At 38.0% G+C, this 23,682-nt stretch overlaps 1 protein-coding gene across 1 annotated transcript in view; it reads right to left on the bottom strand.

Moving 5' to 3' along the window:
• Positions 1-11,689: 11,689 nt before the first annotated feature.
• TBCA (tubulin folding cofactor A) overlaps positions 11,690-23,682 on the bottom strand; it is a 34,132-nt gene continuing 22,139 nt past the window's right edge. Inside the window, exons 2-4 of the mRNA XM_034441078.3 lie at positions 19,946-20,051; positions 18,328-18,414; positions 11,690-14,376 (exon numbers count right to left, since the gene is read on the bottom strand). Of these exons, the coding sequence (XP_034296969.1) occupies positions 14,296-14,376; positions 18,328-18,414; positions 19,946-20,051 (274 nt within the window). The 3' untranslated portion in view covers positions 11,690-14,295. The remainder of the gene's footprint in view (positions 14,377-18,327; positions 18,415-19,945; positions 20,052-23,682) is intronic.

Below are 23,682 nucleotides of genomic sequence, written 5' to 3'. Positions count from 1 at the left end.
ACCCACCACCTCACACCCCTCACAAAAATTATTAAGAAAGACCAGAAACAAAACTTGCACATTCAGTATGTTTATCCAAAACATTCGCTTTGCTAAGAACAATTTTAATTTTTAGGTGGTACCTTATAGTGAACCCTTTTTTCATACAGGTAGTCCTTGTTTAGCAACCACTTCATTTAGTGACTGTTTGCAGTTACAATGGAGATAAAAACTTATGACCAGTCCTCACATTTACAACCTTTGCAGATCTGCAAAGCAAAGGAAAGCTAAAGTAAGGTCATAAGCACAGCTGCAGTTTTACTTAGTGACCACTTTAGTTAACGGCCAAGTTGCCATTCCCAATTGTGGTTGCCACATGAGAATTATCTGTAAGAGATTTGCTAGGTATACAGTATGTGTTTCAAAGATACTATTATGTTTTAAGTAGCAGTGGTGGATTAGCTGCAAAGGTAGTAGATTGCAGATCTTCATTACAGGGTTCCCAGAACTTGGTGGGGGCAGCAGTGGCTTTGATGGGGCATAGAAGAAAATACTGGTAAGTGTGATGAATGAAAGGAGTCAAGGGAGGGAGTTAAAATTGAGATTTGTGTGATGGAATTTGTCTGGCAGCAACATGATGTCCTGTAGGACAGCGTCATCTGTATGGGAGAGAGTATCAAAAAAATCAAGAGGGTGGCAGAATGAAACAATTGCCCTTTTCAGTTGTGTTATGAAATGGAATCCATGTTAAAAATGATGGGATTTCAAGCACAAAGATGCAGCCACATCTTTGTATATCTATATCTATATCTATATATATCTATATCTATATCTATACATATAGATATAGATATAGATATAGAATCTATATAATATATATAGGAGAGAGATATATTATAGATATATCTCTCTCCTGTGCAAACATGCCTGCTGACAAGAGCGGGTTAATCTCCCCATCATCCACAGATAGCTTTGCCACTAATCAGAGATGCTGGGAGTTGTATCCAAAACTTCTGGAAAGCAGAACCCTCTTTTACAGCCTTTTCCCTTGGAACTATTGATAAACCCTTTCAATCATCCCAAGTTGGTTCAATGCATTCGATTACACTGTGCTGACTTTGGAAATGGAAGCGAATTGATCAATGGGGAAGGACAGTTCACTTTTAGGGCCAACTCGGCTATCTCAACTCCTTTGCTTATTTTTAGAAAGAAAAATAATATAATTTAAGAAAAACATTGTATCACAAGGTCACAGGGATCCTGCTGTCATTTCCAGGGAACTGGAGTCTGTGTTGAGCATTGGACCAAGTCTGAGTTGCTTTGCCGTCCATCCAAGGATATGTTTGTACATTTACCTGGGAAAGCCTTCAACATCAGCAGCCACCCAGTGCAGGCTTCTGTTATCTGGGACTGAATCTGGAACAGAAGTGTCTGAAGGATCTGATGCATTTATCAAAATGAGGGATGAAGTATTGTTCCCATCAGAAGCTCCAGCTCTTTGGTATGCATTTGTAGGGTCAGAGGGCATGTAAGAAAGAGACAAAGCTTCCATCACAATGGTGCCGTGATTATTTTATTATGTGAACCGTTTCTCTGCTGACTCCATAGTAAGCATGTGATCTGCTACTGAGCTGGTTGCCCCTCCCTTTCTAAATCAAGTTTAAAATGTTTAACAATGCAACATCGGTAACGTCTTCAGAAGCAGAAAATGGCAAGGATTCCGTCTCTTTTTCCCTGCAAGGCAGGAGTGGGTTCTACTTACCTTTACTACTGGTTTGCAACGGGAGTGCCCACGCCTGCGCATGCACACATCATCAATTATGATGTCCAGGTGGGTGGGTGGAGCCTCCTGCCGCTTTTACTACCGGTTCTTTAGAACCGGACAGAACCAAAAGCAACCCACCACTGCTGCAAGGTCACTTAAAAGTTTCCTCAAGCCCCCTGAAAGCCCTTTCCAAGCTGTGACTAACAGGAATTTATTTCCCCTCCCAAGTTAATTCAAGGGTGTTAGATAACCAAGTATGGTTGTATATTGGGGTGTTGCAGGCTTTGAAACTAATTTGCACAAAGTTATTCAGACCTGGAGTGAATGCAACTTCTCTCTGCTATTCATTAAAGCAGCATTAAAGAAGTCTGGAAATAAAATACTGCTGTTTTCAGAGTTACATTAATTTTAATGAGTCAACTCCTTAAAGTATTAAAGTTATTAAACCCTTAAAAAACAGCTGTTTTATTGAATAGCTGAGAGATGCTGCGTTGAGATAAGATTCAAAGTATTTCTTACAAATAATGTTCAAACTATGCATTTAATAGATACTATTAAAGTCCTTAAGGTTTTCTTTGCTGGTCTTTTAGTATGAGGCAATCTTAATTAATTTTCCATTATACTCAAATCTTGTAGGACTTCACATAAATTTGTCTATAAATCTATTCTTTCTGTAGAAGATGTCTATTGAAGAAATGTGCTCATAAATGTCTAAAAGCTTTTAAATATTATTGTTCTTAATAAATGTAAAAACCCTAAAAAATTCAATCTCTAAGGTAGAATTGTGACTTAATTAAAGGATTCTTAATTGCAATTCTAAACCTACTTACTATATTGTTGGCACCACTCAAGACTTACTTCCAAATATATTCTATTTCTTGCTGTTTCGTTTATTCAATTACTCATTGTACTACTAATCAAACTAATGCTAATTAAAATAGTTCACCGTGTTTACATAATGTAGGCATAAAAAATTAGGAAAAACCAACTCTCTTTAGAAAATGAATGTAAGCAAAGATGAACAAACTTGTTGTTTGAAGAGTCATAGTCACTTCGCCTCCTCTTCTGAAGTGCTTGTTAGCTAAAGAATGTTCCATTCATTTGCTATATTTTATTTTCTTTGCTTTTTAATTGAAGAAGCAACGATATAAGCTACTGTAATAAACAAATACTTAATTAAAACATCTTCAAAGCATGTTGATTATATCAATAATATATAGTATTTAATTCATATTTAATTGATTATTGAATCAATTGTTAGCCATTGTATCTAAAATTTATATTATTCGCTTCTGATTGTAAAGGAATTGCTGGTTTTCCATATCTCTTACCCAGTGAAGCTCTGAAAAAAATGATCTTCTTTGAGGGAGATGCGTGGTATGGAAATGTGAAAAATAATTAGATAAATTAGATTATCCAGTCCAATTGTCAAAACCATTGATCATAAATTCATTTTTTTCTGTTTTATGCAAAAAATCTGTAAGGGTTTCCCAGCCATCAATAAATGCTCTACTCATACATTTTATAGGATCTTGCACCAAATATTTCTCCATGACTTGTGTCTCCATATACTCCTATTTATGGAATAGGCAATGGCTGGATAGGTCCATATAGGTTGATCTCTACTGTTTTGCAAAAGAGGCATTGGTCCTCATGTTTAACAATACCTGCAAAATGAGTTGCTTGCTGCCTTAAATTATATTTTTTAAATTTAGAAAGCTAGGAAAAACCAGGAGCTGATCTTGAATAGAAGGACTCTGTAATCCTTCAATCCAGTAAAGATTGAATTTCTGGGCTCAAACACCTTTAATATTACATGTCTCTCTTTTGCAGTAAATGACATTTGGGCTGCTAGTAATGAAACAAAGTAGATTTTGCAAGCCAGAATTCTGCCCATCCTTTGTGTAGAGAATGAGAAAAAAAGCTCAACTTCATCTTTCAGAAAGCATGATTATTCCTCAAGACTGTTGTAAGATAAAAAAATGTAATAAAATATTTGCAGATAGTTTCTTTTAATTGCTCTTATCCTCACCACTTTTTTTGAATCTAATAGTGAATAGCTCTCGTCCTTATAGTGTTAAATCGGCTCTCCTAGTGGTAGCTCATCCTCTTCTAAGAACTGCCTGGGTGCTATAATTTTCTGTTGTCAGTGCCATTGAAATGATGAAACCACCTGGTAAGTGTAAGAGACAAGCCCTGCCCTCCATTGGAGCCATTTTCAGCCAAGGTAATTGCTAATGCCATCATTTCTGGTTTCCCATTTTTATAAAGCTCTCTTTATGGCATAGCTAGACAACACTAATATTAAGCATCTCAGTGCAGAAGACCAGTTTTAGCATCAAATAAAAAGCATGATACTTCCATTTCCATCTTTGCCTTCTGATTATATCTTTTACAGCTATAGAAAAGCCAAAACATTTGTACACAGATCACAGCAACAGCAAAAAGCTAAATTAATATGCCAGTTCTGTAGTAAAGCTGTCTTAGGAAAGATTACCCCTGAATCAAGCTACAATATCTTTATAGTCCAATCTACTGCATAGGGTTTGTAAGGTGTAAACATAAAAAGAAGGGAGGGAGATCTCCATGTTGCTTTTGGAGAAAGACAAGGGAAAGTACTAACCAAATAATGAATACATTCTACTAAGAAGACATCTGTGTTAACTACCTACAAAAAAGATACTCTTTCAAATGTTGTTCTTGTTTTTTTCTGGGTAAGAACCCAAAACCAAGTGATAGTGTGAACGGATGAGTGAATCTCTTTACATTGTTTTTAGAGGGTTAATTTCAAGGTCTAGCACAAAACTTCTAAACTGATTAGCCTTTAATTGTAGCAATCAGTCTAGTTGTATGTTACATCTTTTAGTAAAGTAATGAAAATTACAAGGATATTAAAAAGGACCCACAAATTTGTCAAAGTTCAAGCCTACAATACAGGGTTTGGGATATCTAATGCCTCTTCCTTGCAGGCACCCTTCAAATTTATTTTTTTATTGGTTTGATTTATATGCTGCTCTTCTCCGGAGACTCAGGGCGGCTTACAATGCGTTAAGCAATCGCCTTCATACTTTTGTATATACCTGCTTAGTAGGGCTTTCGCCCCCCCGCCCCAAAGCGGTGTTCTTTTTTATACAAAGTCAGCTTATTGCCCCCACAATCCGGGTCCTCATTTTACCTACCTCGAAAGGATGGAAGGCTGAGTCGACCTTGAGCCTGGTGAGATTCGAACTTGCAGTAATTGCAGGCAGCTGGTGCTACTTAACAGCACTTTAGTCTGCTGCGCCACCAAGGCTCTAATAACAAATAGTCATAATAAAGTGTTCATGCTAGGGGACTGAAAAGATCACTGAACATCATATAATGCAGCTATCTTTGGGCAGCTAGAAATTCAGTGTTTTTCAACCTTAGGATCTTTAAGATGTATGGATTTCCATCCCCAGAATTCCTTAGCCAGCATGCTTGGCCGTGGGATTCTGGAAGTTCAAGTTCACACATCTTAAAGGTGTCAAAGTTGAAAAACACTGAATTAAATATTATTTATTTAGTAGCAGGAATACTGGAAGAAATAACTGGAGAGTATCCTAGGAAATAACTGAAAAGTAAATGTTAACTGAACATACTTGTACTCGTGCATGATTTACAACCTATAATTGAAATTTCTAAATCCTTAATCCAATACTTAATGTGCCCCGTTACAAGAAAATAAAAAAGACGTTTGTGATTAGCCCTTTTTTGTGATTGTTACATGTATTTTATTCCAAATTTAGAATGCCTCACAAGACAGATGCAGTGGATGGGAATTTGGAGCAGTTTTTCCTGGCCTGTTCTATTTTATGGACTAGGGACGGGAGATTCCATGATTTAAAAGCAATTGGGACCTTGGTATATTAAGCACATTTAGCATGATTCTTCTGTCCTAAGATGCACATGCTTTCATGGTAAAATCACCATTATCTGAACTAAGAATAGACTATATTATAAGATTTAAACTCACAAGGTGTTAAACCCCGGACCTAAGAAGATAGATTTCTGATATTTGTTGGCCTTGTCTTTGGGAAAAGCTAGATTCAAAAGGAGACAACAATTTCCTGGTGCATTTGTTGAAAGTGAAATTGATCTTGTTTAATTGATCTTGTTTTGTGACTCCACTTTGCATCTGTATCTCCTGCCCAGCTTCATATCTACCATATCTAGTGGGTGCTTTTGTTCCTATTTTAATTCAACAAGATCAGTTCTTTATCCTTTACCTTCCTTCCAAAGTTTGCAGTGTTTTGTTCTTTCTGGTTTAGTGATATTCATTTTCTTTGCTCCTTTTAGGGCATTTTGATTTTAGACTTGGGGATCTATAAAATGGTTATTTACCCTTGCTTCTTGTAGTCAGGGCCTGATAGTTAAAAGTCTTAGACCTCATGATTAATTCCCTCATTTATTGTGGTGAAAGGCCCTGCCCTGAGCATAATTTACTTGGGTGTTAACTTTTAACTATTTCTTTCAATCTCATTTTAGACTGTTTGGTGTGAGTTTCTACACTGCAACAGTTTTTTCAAAGCATATAACCTGGGTGTGTATTTATATTCCATGTGGGTTTTTTTCTAATTCTTAATCCTTTCTACTCATTTGCATCTTTAGAGTGTATTTATTTCTGTATTTCCCCTTTCTTATAAAATGCAAACTGTTTTCTTCTTTGAGGAGATCCAGTATCCTCTCTGATCAACAAGTTGTTATCAGAAAGATGAATCACTTCTCTTGCGTAAATTCAATGTAAACCACAATGATTCTTTTTAAATTGATCATAAGCATTACCACAGCATGATCATATAAAACAGAAAAGAGGAGACTATTAACTCAGATTACATAGTTTATGGTCATGTACATTTTGGATTGTTTGGTATGCTCCCCTTTTGAGATCTGGTCAGAGTTCAGCTTTTCCATTCTTGGACTTTGATGACTTGGTTAGAGGAATTGTACTCAACACATCTTGTTGTCTTTCTGAACTTCTTTATCATACAAACTAAAGTATAATTTAGAATGCTAAGTTCATAGTTTAACAATAGGCTTTATAGGATAAAAATATATATTTATTATTAGGATAAGAATACTTACATTTATAGCTGTCAACTCTGTAAACAATAAAAGCAATTTGTACTGCTGTTATACATATCTGAGTACAGCAACATTCAGCAAATATATAGTACTTGCAACCTTTTCCTATGCTGGGTGGAATTTCTGATCAAGACCACAAACAATAAGCTGTTCATGAAAAAGCCCACTACTTAACTTGATTCCCAAAAAATCCAACCTGAAACATTGATTAGAAGCAAAAATTGTGGAGTTAGACAACCCTGAATAGATGTTCAGTGTGCAAGTAATTGTATTGTACTTTGTATAATGCTATGGTAGGAAAAATGAAACTAATCTAGTCTGAACTATTAGCCATAAATCATTTTTGCAATGCTGGTTTACATTAACTGAATCCCAGTTAAGCACTGAAGATTTTTGTTAATATGTTTGATTGGTCACAAATAATCATCAAGAGCAAAGGAAATGACCAAATGGACTGATCTAAACATTCATATCTCACTGTGTCTACTTTGCAGGATAGATGTTAGGAGATTAGGTAAGTTTCATTTTTCACTGAGATACTTTCCTTTGTTTAGAAATACTTTCAGGTCATTAAACCACATGACACTCAGTATTCCTGATTTATAATCATCAATTTATAATGTACATATTTTAATGAACCATCATATTGAAGTACAGGTTGTCTTTGACTTACAATAGTTCATTTAGTGACCAAAGTTACAACAGCTCAGAAACTTATGATCATTTTTTCAAATTGCAGAATTCCCATGATCATATGATCAAAATTCAGATGCTTGGCAATTGGTTCATATTTATGACAGTTGCAGTGACCCAGGGTCATGTGATCATTTAACATCCAGATTACTAATTTATCAACTACACTGATTCACTTAACAACTGTGGCAAAACAGGTCATAAAATCAGGCAAAATACACTTAACAAGTGTTTAACTTAAGAACAGAAATTTTGGGCTCAGTTGAAAAAGTTTTAAAGTGAATGAAAAAGAAGTTCATATCAGATACAAACATTTATTCAACAAGCTTCACCAGTCATGGTTTGCCATCAGATACAACAAAAGTTTTAACTTAGATGTTTGGACATTCATCTTACTGCAATAATTTTTTCCTGAACAGCACTTGAAGCTAAAGCAAATGAAATAACGTATAATCTAAGAAGGAATGGTTCAAAGAGCTTTGCTATGTCATGAAAGGCATTTGATCATTCTGTTTCAGTGTTCAAATTTGTTTGATTCCATGGTCTGCCATTTGGCACAAATGCTTTAAATTGGATTCTTGTGTTGAACAGAGAATTGGATTCATTGGCCTAAATGGCTTCCTCCACTTAGCTTTCCTTACACAATGGTTTGAAAAATGTTTTATAAAAAATCAAACAATATTCATATTTTGGAAAGTACAACAGTAGTTATAGTAAGACTTGCTTGTGAAGAGTCCTCAAAACAGCAGCTGCAACAAAATGAAAACATTGCCAGTATCTTCAGTTAGCAGCTGAAATTCTACACACTATGAACTATGTATGAAGAATTTACTTCAAAATGAGGAAGCATCATAAAGCCTCTCCAATAAAAAAAATGACATAGTGACCATATTTATTTTATTTATTTATTTTATTTATTTTATTAAATTTCTATACCGCCCTTCTCCCGAAGGACTCAGGGTGGTGAACAGCCAGAAGATAAAACACAGAGATACAAAATTTAAAATAGATTAAAAGGAATTAAATAATTTGGCTGAATTTTAAAATACCCCATAACAAATTAAAATTTGTATTTAAAATTTAAATTTAAAAGAGGAGAAGATTTAGGCCAGGCCAGCTTGATGAAATAAAAACGTTTTAAGCGCGCGACGGAAGGTGCCCAGATCCGGGATCCTCCGTATCTCCGGGGGGAGCTCGTTCCAGATCATAGGTGCCCCCACAGAGAAGGCTCTCCCCCTAGGGGCCGCCAGTCGACGTTGTTTGGCCGACGGCACCCGGAGGAGCCCCTCTCTATGGGAGCGTACTGGCCGGTGGGAGGCTATTGGTGGTAGCAGGTAGCATATTGTGTTTAACTTATTTAAAATGTTACTTTTGACTATATTCAAGCATTTGAAAAACCAGCCTGAACCAGAGAGGTTATCAAGGGAAACAGAACTGAAATCTGAACAAAAAAAAAACAAAAAAACTGGAAAATGCAAACTGCAATTTAAATGTTAGAATGTTGAACCAGAGAGTTCTTAATGCAGTGGTTAAGACAGATTTAGAAGCGGCTATCATTTGCTGACCCAGCCTTTATGCACTTTAATAGCATAACTGAGAAATAAGTATCTGATCTGCATGATAGTTTTTTCAACACTGCAACAACTTTCCATCCCCTCTGTTGTATAGAAAACATATAACCTTTTCAAAGATGTTAGATCCACTAGAGCAATTTTATAAAAAATAGTTGTATACAAAATTGTGCCAGAGGTATAGAGTCTGTCATAGGGTTGCATACTTTCCCCAAACACTCAAGAAGCTCTAGAGCAGGGGTGACAAACTCAAGGCCCGTGGGCCGGATCCAGCCTGTGGGGTGCTTAGATCTGGCCCACGGGGCTGCCCTGAAAATAGAGAAGGATTGGCCCACAGTGCCTCTGCCAGCGAAAAGGGAGCCCCCGGGCTCTGTTTTTGCTGGCAGAGGGCTGCAGGAGGATCCACCCCCAGCCCCGCCTGGGCCACTAGGGCTACCAGGTGCCCCTGACACAAGTGACGTCTATCTGGCCACACCCGTCCTGGCCACGCCCACCCAGCCCCCTGAGGTCAAACACAACGCTGATGCAGCCCTCAATAAATCAAGTTTGACATCCCTACTCTAGAGCGTTTTGAAGAATTGCCCCAAATGATCACTTTTAATGTAGCAGAAGGAAAACATTATTAAAAAACAGAGCTGGCAGTCATATTCATTGTACATAGTTTTAATATATTTAAAATAATGCATTTATAGTGTGGCTATTTGCCCTAGTTCCGTGATGGCGAACCTATGGCACGGGTGCCACAGGTGGCACGTGTAGCCATATTGGTGGGCACGTGAGCTCAGCTCCGGCATGCATGTGTGTGCCAGCCAGCTGATTTTCAGGCCTTCTGGGCCCACCAGAAGTCAGGAAACACACTGTTTCCAGCCTCCGGAGGGCCTCTGGGGGAGGGGAAGGCTGTTTTTGCCCTCCCCAGGCTCCTAGAAAGGCTCTAGAGCCTGGGGAGAGCAAAAAACGGGCCTACCGGGCCCACCGTGCCATCATGTGCCAAAAGTGGGGGGAGCCCGGGGGGGCACATAGAATTATGGATGTGGGCACGCGTGTGTGTGACCCCACCACGCTCCCCCCGCTTTTGGCATGCAATGGCAAAAAGGTTAGCCATCACTGCCCTAGTTAGTTGCATACCCTGGATTTAAAACATATACTGCTAGAAACTGGAATAACTATTGCAATATAATATTGAGTTGCTTAAATTGCTTGTGAAGAACAAAAGTCTGTGTTCCCAGTTCTAGCTGCATTTAGAAGCTCATCCTAATTGAATAATCAAAAGGTAATCAAAAAGGTAATTCTATCCTTGTCCACAAGTAACTTTTCCAAATAATTTCCTCTTTGCAAATGTTGTCAGCAGTCCCTCTTAAATATAGTGGCAAAGGCAAATAGTGACTGCTTCTAGTGGAGGTGCCCTCTGTACCTGCTCAGTAGGTTCCATAGTAGGATACTCAAGCTTTGATCCACCTGGCATGGTGATCATTGACCCTAATTGTCAAAGCAGGTGTGCTGGAAGGGAAAGATTGCTTGACTGGCATCAATCCTTGGTCCTCTTAAAGGCCCATTTTGATAGCTTTTCATTCATCCAGCTTGTTTCATATATTTAAAGAGATTTTAATATTCATAACATTTGGGGGTAGGGCTCCCTCCATACAGAACTGGAGCTGGCTTAGCTTATGGTTTCTGGTGAAGTAAAGAGATATTCTGAAGGTCGGACAAATCTTGTAGAACATCTGTGAATATAAACTCCACTATCCCAGGTCCATGTTAGATCAGAGTCTCTGTGGGGGAGATGGGCAGTTTCTATATGTGATAAAATAAATCAGTCATATTGAAGGAGTCCCCATCATGTTCTGTTGAGACAATGATGTAACATTGCCCCTTCCACTATCTTAATAACAGGATTTGATTTCATCCTAGTACATCACTTGACTGAGGCCATTTTATTGTACATAAGAATATAAGCAGACCGCCACTGGGCCACAGCATGCTAGAACTGGGCCATAGAATCAATCGAAGCCCCATCCATGGGATGCAGGCAGCTTGCAAAACCACACCCCCTCCAGTTTTTCTCCATGGAACTGGTCCCTGGTTGAGGGATGCTGATTTAGGCCATTAGCCTGTTCACACAGCAGCCAGCCAACTGCACAAGGAAGCCTACTCATCTCCCAGCTGATGGCTTTCCGAAGCAGCTACACTGCCACCAAAGCTATTAGTCACCGATCCCTATGACTTCTATAAATTAGTCCAACCTTCTTTGAAGTCAGCCAAGCTGGTAACCAGCATACTTCATGGTAGCAAATTCCAAAATTTTATTACAAATTGTGCAAACAAATATTCTTTTGTCCATCTTGATTCTTTCAGTGTTCAATTTCATTGGGTTCTATTTTGGGGGGAAAGGGAAAGCAGCCAACATTATCACTTTGAGCTCAGGAAGTTTATGCTATGATTTAAATCCACTAGTATTCTGTGATCTTTGGATATGCACCATTTACAAAAGATTTCCAGCTTAGAGAGATATTAGTGACCAGGATGGGTGAAAATATCTCCTAGATACATTTGCCCTATTTAGGGTGTTGAATACATACCATTTTATTTATTTTTTCCATATGTTTATTGTTAAAATACTGAAATACAAAGTAAGGAGAAAAAACAAATATTAAAATACAAAATGTTTTTTAAAAAGAAAATCAATGGTTACATTTGTATTAAAAATACATAGTAAAACAAGAATTTATGTTTTGATATATCTTCCCTTTCCCTTTCCCTATTTGCATACCCATCCCCCTAACCATATTTGAACTTTCAATCATTAGTAGTGAGTCCTGAGAATAATATTCCTTATTTAAATCTATCTCTTTGATATACTGTAAATAAGGGAGGCTATTTCTACTTGAATTTAGTTAAACTTCTGTTGCAATATGTCAATTTTGTCATTGCAACATATTCTCCAATCTTAGTTTTTCAGTCTAATATCATGGGCAAGCAATATACTGTTTCAGCATAATTTGAGACTGTAACAGCTATATTAAGTATTATGTTATCCACAATACTCACATCCTCTGCTGATGTTATTCAAGGCATGACAGCCTCCTGAAAAAATAACTCTAGATACTAATACGTGCAGGAAGCGAACCCTTTATATGTACAATTATACATGTGCTCTTTTCACATGATCTAGGATGCCAATAATGCAGGATTCTAACCAACAAGGAAGTCAGTGTAAAAGGCTTTTTCAAAACAGGTGTTAAGATGATATAAAAGGTGTTGGAAGTTATTTGGGGCACTCTGGAGAATGGCAATGAATGAATTTATATTAATAGAACTCTCAGTTTTAAGAGATTTGAATATCTCATTGTTCCTATCATCCATCTCCTCCCACTTATGACTGTATGACTGTAGCTTGTGGCTGTATCCTTACGATTTATATTGATTGTTTCCTAGTATGATTCAATTGCTTATTTGTACCCTATGACTATCATTAAGTGTTGTACCTTATGATTCTTGACAAATATATCTTTTCTTTTTATGTACACTGAGTCCTTTATTAGATCTTTTTTTTTCTGTACACTGAGAGCATATGCACCAAAGACAAATTCCTTGTGTGTCCAATTACACTTGGCCAATAAAAAATTATATCTATGTATCTATCTATGTATCTCTCTCTCTTTCCCCCTCCCTCTCTCTTTAAATTCTGGATATCAGAATTTTGCAGACAAACAAAACAATTTTAATCTTCTGTTGGCATACAAATCTCTACAAATACAGTAATTTATTTATTTATTGGTTCAATTTATATGCTGCCCTTCTCCGGAGACTCAGGGCGGCTTACAATGCATTAAGCAATAGCCTTCATACTTTTGTATATACCTGCTTAGTAGGGCTTTCGGCTCCACCCAGCAGTGTTCTTTTTTATACAAAGTCAGTTTATTGCCCCCACAATCCGGGTCCTCATTTTACCTACCTCGAAAGGATGGAAGGCTGAGTCAACCTTGAGCTTGGTGAGATTCGAACTTGCAGTAATTGCAGTCAGCTGGTGTCACTTACCACCACTTTAATCTGCTGCGCCACCAAGGCTCTTTATGTCTGAGTTCCACAATGAAGAATTTACCAATACCATTTCTGTTCCTTGTTGTTAGAGAAACTTGACATCCTAGCACTTGTAGTACTGTAATACTTACTTATGGCAAGCCATTGAAAAAAAATGAGCATGTTGTTTGGATGTGGCACAAGAGGAGAAATGTATTGGTTGTGAAATCCTTTGGAGATGCTCAAGTGTGCAGAATAGCAGTATATAAGTCCAATACATGCAAGCACACATTTTCACAACTGCAATAATTGCTGAGAAATGTTAAACTCCCCTCACTCATGTTTTGAATCAAACTTTCTATAGGTAGTCCTCAATTTACAAACACAATTCAGCCCAAAATTTATGTTGTTAAGTGAGAAATTTGTTAAGTGAGTTTTGCCCCATTTTACGACTTTTCTCACCACATTTGTTAAGTGAATCATTGCAGTTCTTAAATTAGTTACAGAGCTGTTAAGTGAATCTGGTTTCCCCACTGACTTTGCTTGTCAGAAGGTCGCAAAAGGGGATCAGATGACCCGGGGACACTGCAATCCTCATAAATGTGAGTCAGTTGCCAAGCATCCAAATGTAAATCACATGACCATGGGGATGCTGCAATGGTCAAAACTGAAAAATGGTCATGTTACTTTTTTCACTGCTGTTGTGCCTTCGAACAGTTGCTAAATGAACTATTGTAAATCGAGGACTACCTGTATTTCTTATTATCTCATCATTGGCTTCAATGGATAAAAATCTTGGATTCTGGATATTAGTAAATTCCTGAAAATTATGTGCAAATGAGAATCAGAAACAGTACCCATTATTAGGGGCAGAGAATGCAGTTGATAGCCTGATTCAATCCTGGATATATTATTTATGCTAAAAATAATTAGAAAAATGCTCTTTTGTTTTGATTTAAGTTTTTATTTTTATCTCGTATGATTATACAATGCTTTCTTCAAAAAATTAAATAAAAAGAACTAAATAATTTGTAATGGCATAAAATACAATTTTAGTACACTATCATTCTTATTATTACTAGAACAAATGTATAGCAATGACCAAACTGTAAAAAGTAGCAATGGACCCAACATTGAAGCATATTCATTACGTGGGGAAAAATCAGTCTAGGCTTCTAACTTTATCGATCCCAGTACTGATTGTGCATCTTTATATTCTTCAGTTTCTTCCAACTCTCTTTCATTTTCCTGAAAATAAATAAAAACTTCTAAATATTTTTAAAAGTATGCCTCCAACCTTTAGAAATAACATCCTATAATGCTGAAATTGTTGTTATTAGTACCAATGGCATTAGGAATAATAAACAATGGGATCATAGAGTTATTTGGCTAGGACAAGATACGTGGACTTTGTTATAGTTAATTTAAAACAGTACTGTCTGGTATTTCAGATGGTGTTCCACAAAAGTCCATCTTTAAATTGGTAAGCCTTATCTGGAGATTTAAATCCAATTGTAAGAAGACAAAAATGAAATCCTTTTTCATATACAATATGTGGAATTTAAAGCTGCCACAAGGTGATGCCAATCAGCCTAATACACCTGAAACAAGATTAGATACCATTAATGACTACATTAGCTGTGATGACAGTATCTCATAAACAATGGCCAACATATCAGGAAGCACGGGAGGACCCCTTGGAGGGTAGAGCCGAGGATTTTGTTCAGTATCTGTATGACAAAATCACTCAGATTCGGGAAGATTTGGACTTCAACTGGGTAGTCTCAGGGGGAGAGACAGGGGCCGGTCTTGAGAATGTTATCTGGGATGAGTTTGATCCTGTGACTCCTGAGGACGTGGACAGGATTCTGGGCAGACTGAACGCGACCACTTGTTTATTGGACCCATGTCCTTCCTGGTTAGTGCTGGCTTCCCGGGAAGTGACACGAGGCTGGCTCCAGGGGATTATAAATGCTTCCTTGGGTGAGGGTGACTTTCCCGCCGCCTTGAAAGAGGCGGTGGTGAGGCCTCTCCTCAAGAAGCCTTCCCTGGACCTGGCAATGTTGGTAAACTATCGTCCGGTCTCCAACCTTCGCTTTGTGGCGAAGGTTGTTGAGAGTTGTTGCGCGACAGCTCCCCCAGCACCTGGATGAAACGACATATCTGGATCCGTTCCAGTCGGGCTTCAGGCCCGGGTACAGCACGGAAACGGCATTGGTCGTGTTGGTTGATGATCTCTAGAGGGCTCGGGACAGGGGGTGCTCCTCTGTCCTGGTCCTATTAGATCTCTCAGCGGCTTTTGATACCATCGACCATGGTATCATGCTGCACCGGTTGGAAGAGTTAGGGGTGGGAGGCACTGTGTTGCAGTGGTTCTCCTCCTTTCTCTCTGACCGGTCGCAGTCTGTGTTGACAGGGGGGCAGAGGTCGACCCCGAGGCCCCTCATATGCGGGGTGCCGCAAGGGTTGGTCCTCTCGCCCCTCCTGTTCAACATTTATGTGAAGCCGCTGGGCGAGATCATCCGTGGTTTCGGGGTGAAGTACCACCAGTACGCTGACGACACCCAGCTGTACATCTCCACCCCAGACCACCCCAACGATGCCCTTGAAGTGATGTCCCGATGCCTGGAGGCCGTGCGGATCTGGATGGGGAGGAATAGGCTCAGGCTCAACCCATCCAAGACCGAGTGGCTGTGCTTTCCGACGTCCCGATATAATCAGTTGGTGCCATCACTGACTATTGGGGGTGAATCGCTGGCCCCCACGGAGAGGGCTCGCAACTTGGGCATCCTCCTGGATTCATGGCTGTCTTTAGAAGAGCACTTGACAGCCGTGACCGGGAGGATTTTTCATCAGGTTCGCCTGATTCGACAGTTGCGTCCCTTTCTGGATCGGGACTCTTTACGCACAGTCACTCATGCCCTCGTCACCTCCCGCCTGGACTATTGTAACACTCTCTACATGGGGCTCCCCTTGAGGAGCACCCGGAGGCTCCAACTGGTGCAGAGTGCGGCCGCGCGGGTGGTAATGGGAGCGACATGGCGTTCCCATGTAACACCCCTCCTGCGCGAGCTGCACTGGCTCCCGGTGGTCTTCTGGGTGCGCTTCAAGGTTTTGGTTACCACCTTTAAAGCGCTCCATGGCTCAGGACCTGGGTACTTGTGGGACCACCTACTACCACCAATAGCCTCCCACCGGCCGGTACGCTCCCATAGAGAGGGGCTCCTCCGGGTGCCGTCGGCCAAACAATGCCCACTGGCGGCCCCCAGGGGGAGAGCCTTCTCTGTGGGGGCACCTACTATCTGGAACGAGCTCCCCCCGGAGATACAGAGGATCCCGGATCTGCGCGCCTTCCGCCGCGCTTTAAAGACCTTTTTATTTCACCAGGCGGGCCTGGCCTAATTTTCTCCCTCTTTTATAAAAGATTTTTAATTTTTAATATTTTTTAGTATTTTATATATTCAAATTTTAAAATTGGTTTTAAATTGATTGGGGTTTTAATTTGTCTGGGCCAAAACTATTTAATTTGATTTTAATTCCACTTTTAAATTTTGTATGTATATATTTTATTGTTTGGCTGTGCACCGCCCTGAGTCCTTCGGGAGTAGGGCGGTATAGAAATCAAATCAAATCAAATCAAATCAAATCAATCAATCAATCAATCAATATCTATGAACATCAATTTTTGGGAGAAAGCAGCAGGAGAAAGCAATTATATCCTACATGAAGGTTTCCCAAAGGCATTTGTGCTGGAATGTGCACCTGAAGTACTGTGGGGGGTGGGTGGGTTTGGGTTACCAGAGAGAGGCCCGGATTAAGAGACTACACAGTCCCAAACTGAATGGGGGATAGGAGAAGAGATTCAGATAAGCCCCACCCTAGAATCTCTCAGGATACTCATGTTTCCATGAAAATAAGACCAGGTCTTATATCAATTTTTGCTCCAAAAGACACATTGGAGCTTATTTTCTGGTTAGGTCTTATTTTGGGGGAAATACAATACAGTACAGCATCCCTCTTGGTTGCTTAACTGGGGCTTATTTTTGGGGTAGAGTTTAAATTACAAGCATCCTGAAAAATCATGCTAGGGCTTATTTTCCGATTGGGTTTTGTTTTTAGGAAAACGGGGTATATCTAGTAGGTTAGAAGAGTATAGCTTTCATCATTTTACAAGATTCTGCCCATTAGCTGTAAGCAAATAAAGGACTGAACCTTGACTGGACTTCATTGTGTTGACTCTGGGCTTGGCAACATCTGATTGTCTACTGTCAAAAACAGGATGCTAAACAAGGTTTGCCTTTGGTGTTACCAATAAGGATGCTGATTCTAAACCGTTTGAGTGCTATTTCTATTGCTACAGAAAAAAGCTTCCAGAAAAGATCTAAAATGAAGATCCTATGTGCCACAGCTAAAGAAATGTTTCCTAAAGTTATGAGAACTTTTAATAAACAGTGAATGCTGGGTTAGAAAATTTCCTTTAGCTTACAACTCTGAAATAGACTTGAAGAGGAAAACATACGAATCAGGCTCTGTATTTGTTAATACATTGAAGCATAGCTTCCAACACTTTAGAGCAGTCATTCTGAAAAGTAAGACTATGGCAATTTTCAGAAGAACTGGTACTGCAAATATTTAAGTTATTTCTTTTAAAGTCTAACTTAAATACAGGGTTGTCTAAAGCTCCCATTTAAGAATTATGTTCAGTGACTGATTATGCTCTTGTTTCTCTTTTATCCAAATACCCATAAATGATTTTCTTTCCACTATATTTCCACACAATACTCAAGCTTAATTGTCAACCTGCTTACCTCAAGCCAACTTTGATATTTCACCCACTGCATTTCATATATTTTATATAAACCATATTTCAATTTAAACATCTGATTAAAATTTCGCATCAAGCATTAACTGACTGATTGTAATGGAAATTCTTAAATCACTGAAAAACAGAGGGGGGAGGAAGACTATTTTGAGTTGGCCATTTAAACATAAATAAGTCTCAAGAAGTATACTTTTTCTGTAAAACTGCCAATTTTATTCTTAAATATTCATATATTCATATTTTTAATGTGTCTATTTTGAAGAGCTGGCAATAATGAGATATGCACATTAACAGTTGGTAATATATCAAAACAAGATGTATAAACTAATCTAAGTTCAGCTGGCAGTCCTATAGAAAAATTCCTCTTCCATACTTACTAATAGTTGAACAAGGTCAGAATGTGCAGCTTCTAGTCGGCGTTGGCAATCAGGAATCATCATTCGAGATTCTTGCAAGATCTCGGTCTAAAAAGTGAAATAAGAGATAACTTTCCATTTTGATATTAGCTGCCTAAAACCAGACCTCACATTGATATATATATATTCATACGCATAAACAGTATTTTATTAAAGAAAGAGTATTCAATATTATTTCTACCTTCAAGCAAAAACTATTAGAAAGCTTTCTATGAAATAGTTATTTAAAATACTATTTGATATAAACTATTTCCCCTGCGGTTAGAAACAGCTTCGTCCAAAATGGGATCAGCTGGTTATATAAATATCTCCTACATCTTTTGGGTAATAAATAAAAACAGTGTTCAGATAATACCGCACAGAGATAATTACTGCATGAAAAAAGTTATTGAGTTATTGATCACATTGGATGCTCACTGCAGGAGGTTCTAACTGAGAAAAAGGTAAAGAAAAATGAAAAGCAAAGACCAGCAGGCTCATATTTTTGATGCTTATCATGCATAAAAAAGTTATTACTCATCCTTGGGTTTTGTTTTAGGTGAAAGATTATTCTCACCATGCTTTTTGTGAGAAATTACTGATCTGGCACTCCAATGTATTTGAACATCTTGTATACATCTCCTGAAGACAATGTTGTAATTTTCCACAACACCATCCTTTTTTTAATGGAGTATTTTCAGCTCTCAAATTTATGAACTGAAAAGATCTGTAAAAAAAGATCTGTATAATGTAGCTAGAAATGAAAATCAATTAGCAAATTACTAAGCATGAAGATTCCAACAGAAACAGTAATTTCTAGAACTATAAATAGGGTTCGGTATACACGACTATATATAGTTGTGAAAAGATTCCAAGATAAAGTTGGTATATAGGCAGCATAGATATTTCACTTTTTGCAACATTCAGAGTGCACTAAGGAATAGCCAATGATATATTCCAAATATACAAATTCTAACTTGGAATTTTCATTATTGCTTTTCCCTTCCTATAGAGCACTGTTGATAAGAATATTTTTTTAATTATACTTATTAGCTACTGGACTTGGACTACAGCTAGTTTTTAACAGATTAGTAACTGTTTAGTAACCCGTTCAATGGTACGAAGCACTGAAAAGGTAACTTTATGATTAGTCCTTGCACTTATGACTGTCAAAGCATCACAATGCTGAGGTGATCACCATTTATATACTTCAGAACTGGATTCTGAAAACCAGATTTATTGAAGAAACCTGAAGTAAAATTGCAAAGCAGAGTCATAATGATGTTTTGCAGGTGATTTAGTTAATGACCATCATGGAAGTGAAATTGTAAGCTTGTTAAGATCATGTAATGTTTCATTTAAGAACCACATTGCTTAGTGGCAGACTTGCAGCTCCCAATTGTTAAACAACTGTATTCAAATTATGTTATAATTTGGACCCATGACTCTCGTGGAAATGACATTTGGGAAAATTGTGGCTGCTTCAGTGCTGCTGTGGTCATGTGATCTTCATTTTCAACAGTGCCAATTTCCCAGTGAGTCTTACAAATACTTCGCTCCCTCCCCCACCCAGAAGCAGCCACTCACTCATGAACTTTACCTGCTTTTTAATTGCATAGTTATCTCCATCTTCAGCTTTCATCTTTTCAATTTTTTCTTCTTGTTGCCTTGCTTCTTTTTCATACATAACCTTTTCTTTTGCCAAGCTGCACACAAAAGGTATAATTTGTTAAATTATAAATACACATAAAATTTTCCTATCTGAAAAGTTTCAAGACCTAAAACGTCCATATATTACAACTACTCTAGAGTACCAGTTCCTTTATTTTCAAATATATTATTATTAAGTTATGCATTCTGACTGTCCCGGAGAATAACTAGATGTACATCTAATAAAATAAGGAATCCATCCATTAGAATAAAAATAAAATTCATGTACCACCTTGCAGACAAATTACCATATTTACCGGCGTATAAGACGACCCCCGACTTTTCCTGTTAAAATATAGGGTTTGGGCTATACTCGCCATATAAGACTACCCCTCTTCCAACGCACACCAAATAAAAATTAAAAAACATCAACTAGCTCACCAACAATGTAAAAGCAGCTGTGCTAGACCCAAAATGGCCCCTGCAACAAGCAGGAACCTCACACAGCCACAAAAAGCCCCAAAACCCAACTTTCACACTTTACACACACAAAATTCCACATACAGCTTTGTGAGATTTTGTGTGTTTGTGTAGTTAGAGTGAAACACTACAGAAACACACTAAATCTCAGAAAGCTGCACAAATATTATTTTATTTTATTTTTATATGAAAGCTAAATTTAAAACTTCCTAAACTTTAAATGGCTAAGAACAACTAAAAAAAACACCCAATTAACTATTTTTTTTAAAGCTCCCAAAGGGGAAAAAAACTTACCCAATAGAACAGGGGTCTCCAACCTTGGCAACTTTAAGACTTGTAGACTTCAACTCCCAGAATTCCTCAGCCAGCAAAGCAAAGCTGGCTGAGGAATTCTGGGAGTTGAAGTCCACAACTCCCTGCCTGCTTGATTGCAGGCAGGGAGTTGCTTGCTGATGGAATGGATTCAGGCAAGCGAAGCAAAGCAAGCGTTGCGACTAGCAGCTAAGGTAAGCAAGCTGGAGGGGGAAAACTTTTTTCCTTTTACATAGCTCTGGCGATCCAAGCTGAGTTGCCTGATTAGCAACTCAGCTGGGATCATCAGAGCTTGGATCGCCAGAGCCATGTAAAAGAAAAAAACTTTTTTCCTTTTACATGGCTCTGGCGATCCCAGCTGAGTTGCCTGATTAGCAGGCAACTCAGCTGGGATCGCCAGAGCTTGGATCGCCAGAGCCATGTAAAAGAAAAAAAGTTTTTTTTCCTTTTAAATGGCCCTGGCGATCCCAGCTGAGTTGCCTGATTAGCAGGCAACTCAGCTGGGATGGTCAGAGCTTGGCTCGTCAGAGCCTTTTGGGCTGGTCTGCCTGGTTACAGGAGAACGACACCTGGCATATAAGACAACCCCCCACTTTTGAGAAGATTTTCATGTGTTAAGTCGTCTTATACGCCGGAAAATACGGTATTAAAGTTGTTAAAAATTCCATACAGACAAATGTAAGAGCAACTTCTTTTTAAACACGATTTGGTTATTGACTTTATTGTTTTGTTTCTGATGTACATCATTCATAGTCACTTTGACTTTGATAGTCCTATAAATCTGTTAAATAGACATCAAAATTCATATTTTGGTTGTTCTGAATTACATTAGTATAAGTCAGGGGTCCCCAAACTTGGCCGCTTTAAGACTTATGGACTTCAACTCCCAGAATTCTCCAACCAGCTATGCTGGCTGGAGAATTATGGGAGTTGAAGTCCACAAGTTTTAAAGCTGCCAAGTTTGAAGATCTCTGGTATAAGTATTGTTTCAGTTCTATTTTTATACCAATGTCAGTGTAGATTATTAATGTATCATGTTGCCAAGTATTAAAAATCCAATATACTTTTGAAGACAGTAAGTTTAGAGTAGTGTTTAAAACTTCAGATTAGAAACTGGGAGACTGTGAGTTCCAGTTCTGCTTTAGGCACAAAGGCAGCTGGGAATCCTTGGGCTAACCATTTTCTCTCAGCCCTAGAGGAAATGGGCAATGGCAAGCCACTTTTGGAAAACCTTGCCAACAGGGACTTGTCCAGATGGTTTCTGAAAACTGGATTCAATTGAATGGCAGAAAAAAACCCCGTTGAAACTCTTCTTGGACGAAAACTGTCCATACTCATTCCAAAAAATAAAAACTTTGCAGCACCCTCTGTTCCAAAAAGACTTAAATTTGGTTTGCCCACTTGAATGTCTGAATGAGGATAAATCAATTGAAATTAAATCAGAGGAACAAAAAGGCTCGTAGTCATTATAAAATAAAACTTAATGGTTGGGATTTAACATATTCTAGAAACACATTATAGGTTCCCTTGAAAAAAGAAATGTACATTCTGGACAAGCTTTCTGATCTGATATTGACCCTGGAATTCCCAGATGATGGCAGCAAGGATCCTGCAGAACAATTACTTTTAGTGTCACCTGCAACCATTCCTTGGCTAGCTAACCAGGTAACAGGTATCCATGTATTATTTATGTAATGACTAAACAATTGAAATGCATTTTTTAAAGAACAGTTCTTAAATAAAATCAGAATTGCAAAATATGACATCTAAGCTACTGATTCAGACTATGATGAATCCATCATCAAAAGAGCTACATTGAATGCTTGATAAGATCAAACAATTCTTTCCAGATTAAAACAAAAATGTGTTGGTTTAACTTTGGGAGCTCCAAACTAGTTTAGGGTCTTGATTGGTGAAAGAACCTCCTGTTTCATTTATACTTAACTATACACTTGAATAAATGCCATGGAACTACTTTCTGCCTTTTAAAATAGATTTCTTCAAGAACTATGAAACAAAACTTTTCTACATTACAGTATCCCTTGATTCTTTTTAAACAATTTATTAATGAGCAAGTACATATATCTGATTTAAATAGATGTTTTTAATAGGAAAGTATATTTTCCTAAGTATCCTGCCATACCAAAAGAACAACACAAATTGTACAGGATTGGAAGCAATTCCATCTGTGTTGGCTTTCTGGATAAATTTTGTTACCATATAAATTGCTGAGCCCATGGATATAAAACAATCAGAAAGTAGTACCAGATTAGAAAATGCAGGAATTAACTCAGAGATCTGCTTAGCTCATCAACTAGTGCACTAACTTTGCTTTAATTTTGTGAAATTCAGTTTTATTCAATATGAAACTAAGTTTATATTCTACTATCAATTTATTTATTTGGAAGGCTGTTTTTAAATTGCAATTCCTGACTACCCAGGGCACAATAGGCTAGGAGGTACTACATGCATTTTGATTAGCTGCAAGCATGCTCAGCAGAACTGCTAAGCTTTACAGTTTTATTAACTCACAGATATGCATGGATTACTTACAGCATAACCATGTCAGCACAGCCAAAGTTTGTGAGTTGCAAATTAAATTGTTCATATTAACAGCATTTTTGAACAGCATAAAATACTGTTTGTTACTAATGCTTTCTAAGCAAATAGGGGACAGGAGGCAGTACAAGGAGCAGCAAAAAAAGGCTATAATTGTAACAATAACTACGATTTTTTTACTGGTTTCCGAGCCAAACACTTTGTGAGAATGCAACTTTAATCTCACTTGATGGTTTAACAGTATTTACCATCAATGTTTTACTTTACTTTCCAGTACTGATGTTTCAACATTGTCAATGGAATTTTAAATAATGACTGGGTTACTTACTCTATGAT

Source organism: Pantherophis guttatus, chromosome 2 (assembly GCF_059756535.1).
Source record: "Pantherophis guttatus breed Tessera chromosome 2, ASM5975653v1, whole genome shotgun sequence".
Classification (NCBI taxonomy): Eukaryota; Metazoa; Chordata; class Lepidosauria; order Squamata; family Colubridae; genus Pantherophis; species Pantherophis guttatus.
The sequence above is the reverse complement of the archived record's forward strand: the minus strand, read 5'-3'. Positions and strand labels throughout refer to the sequence as shown.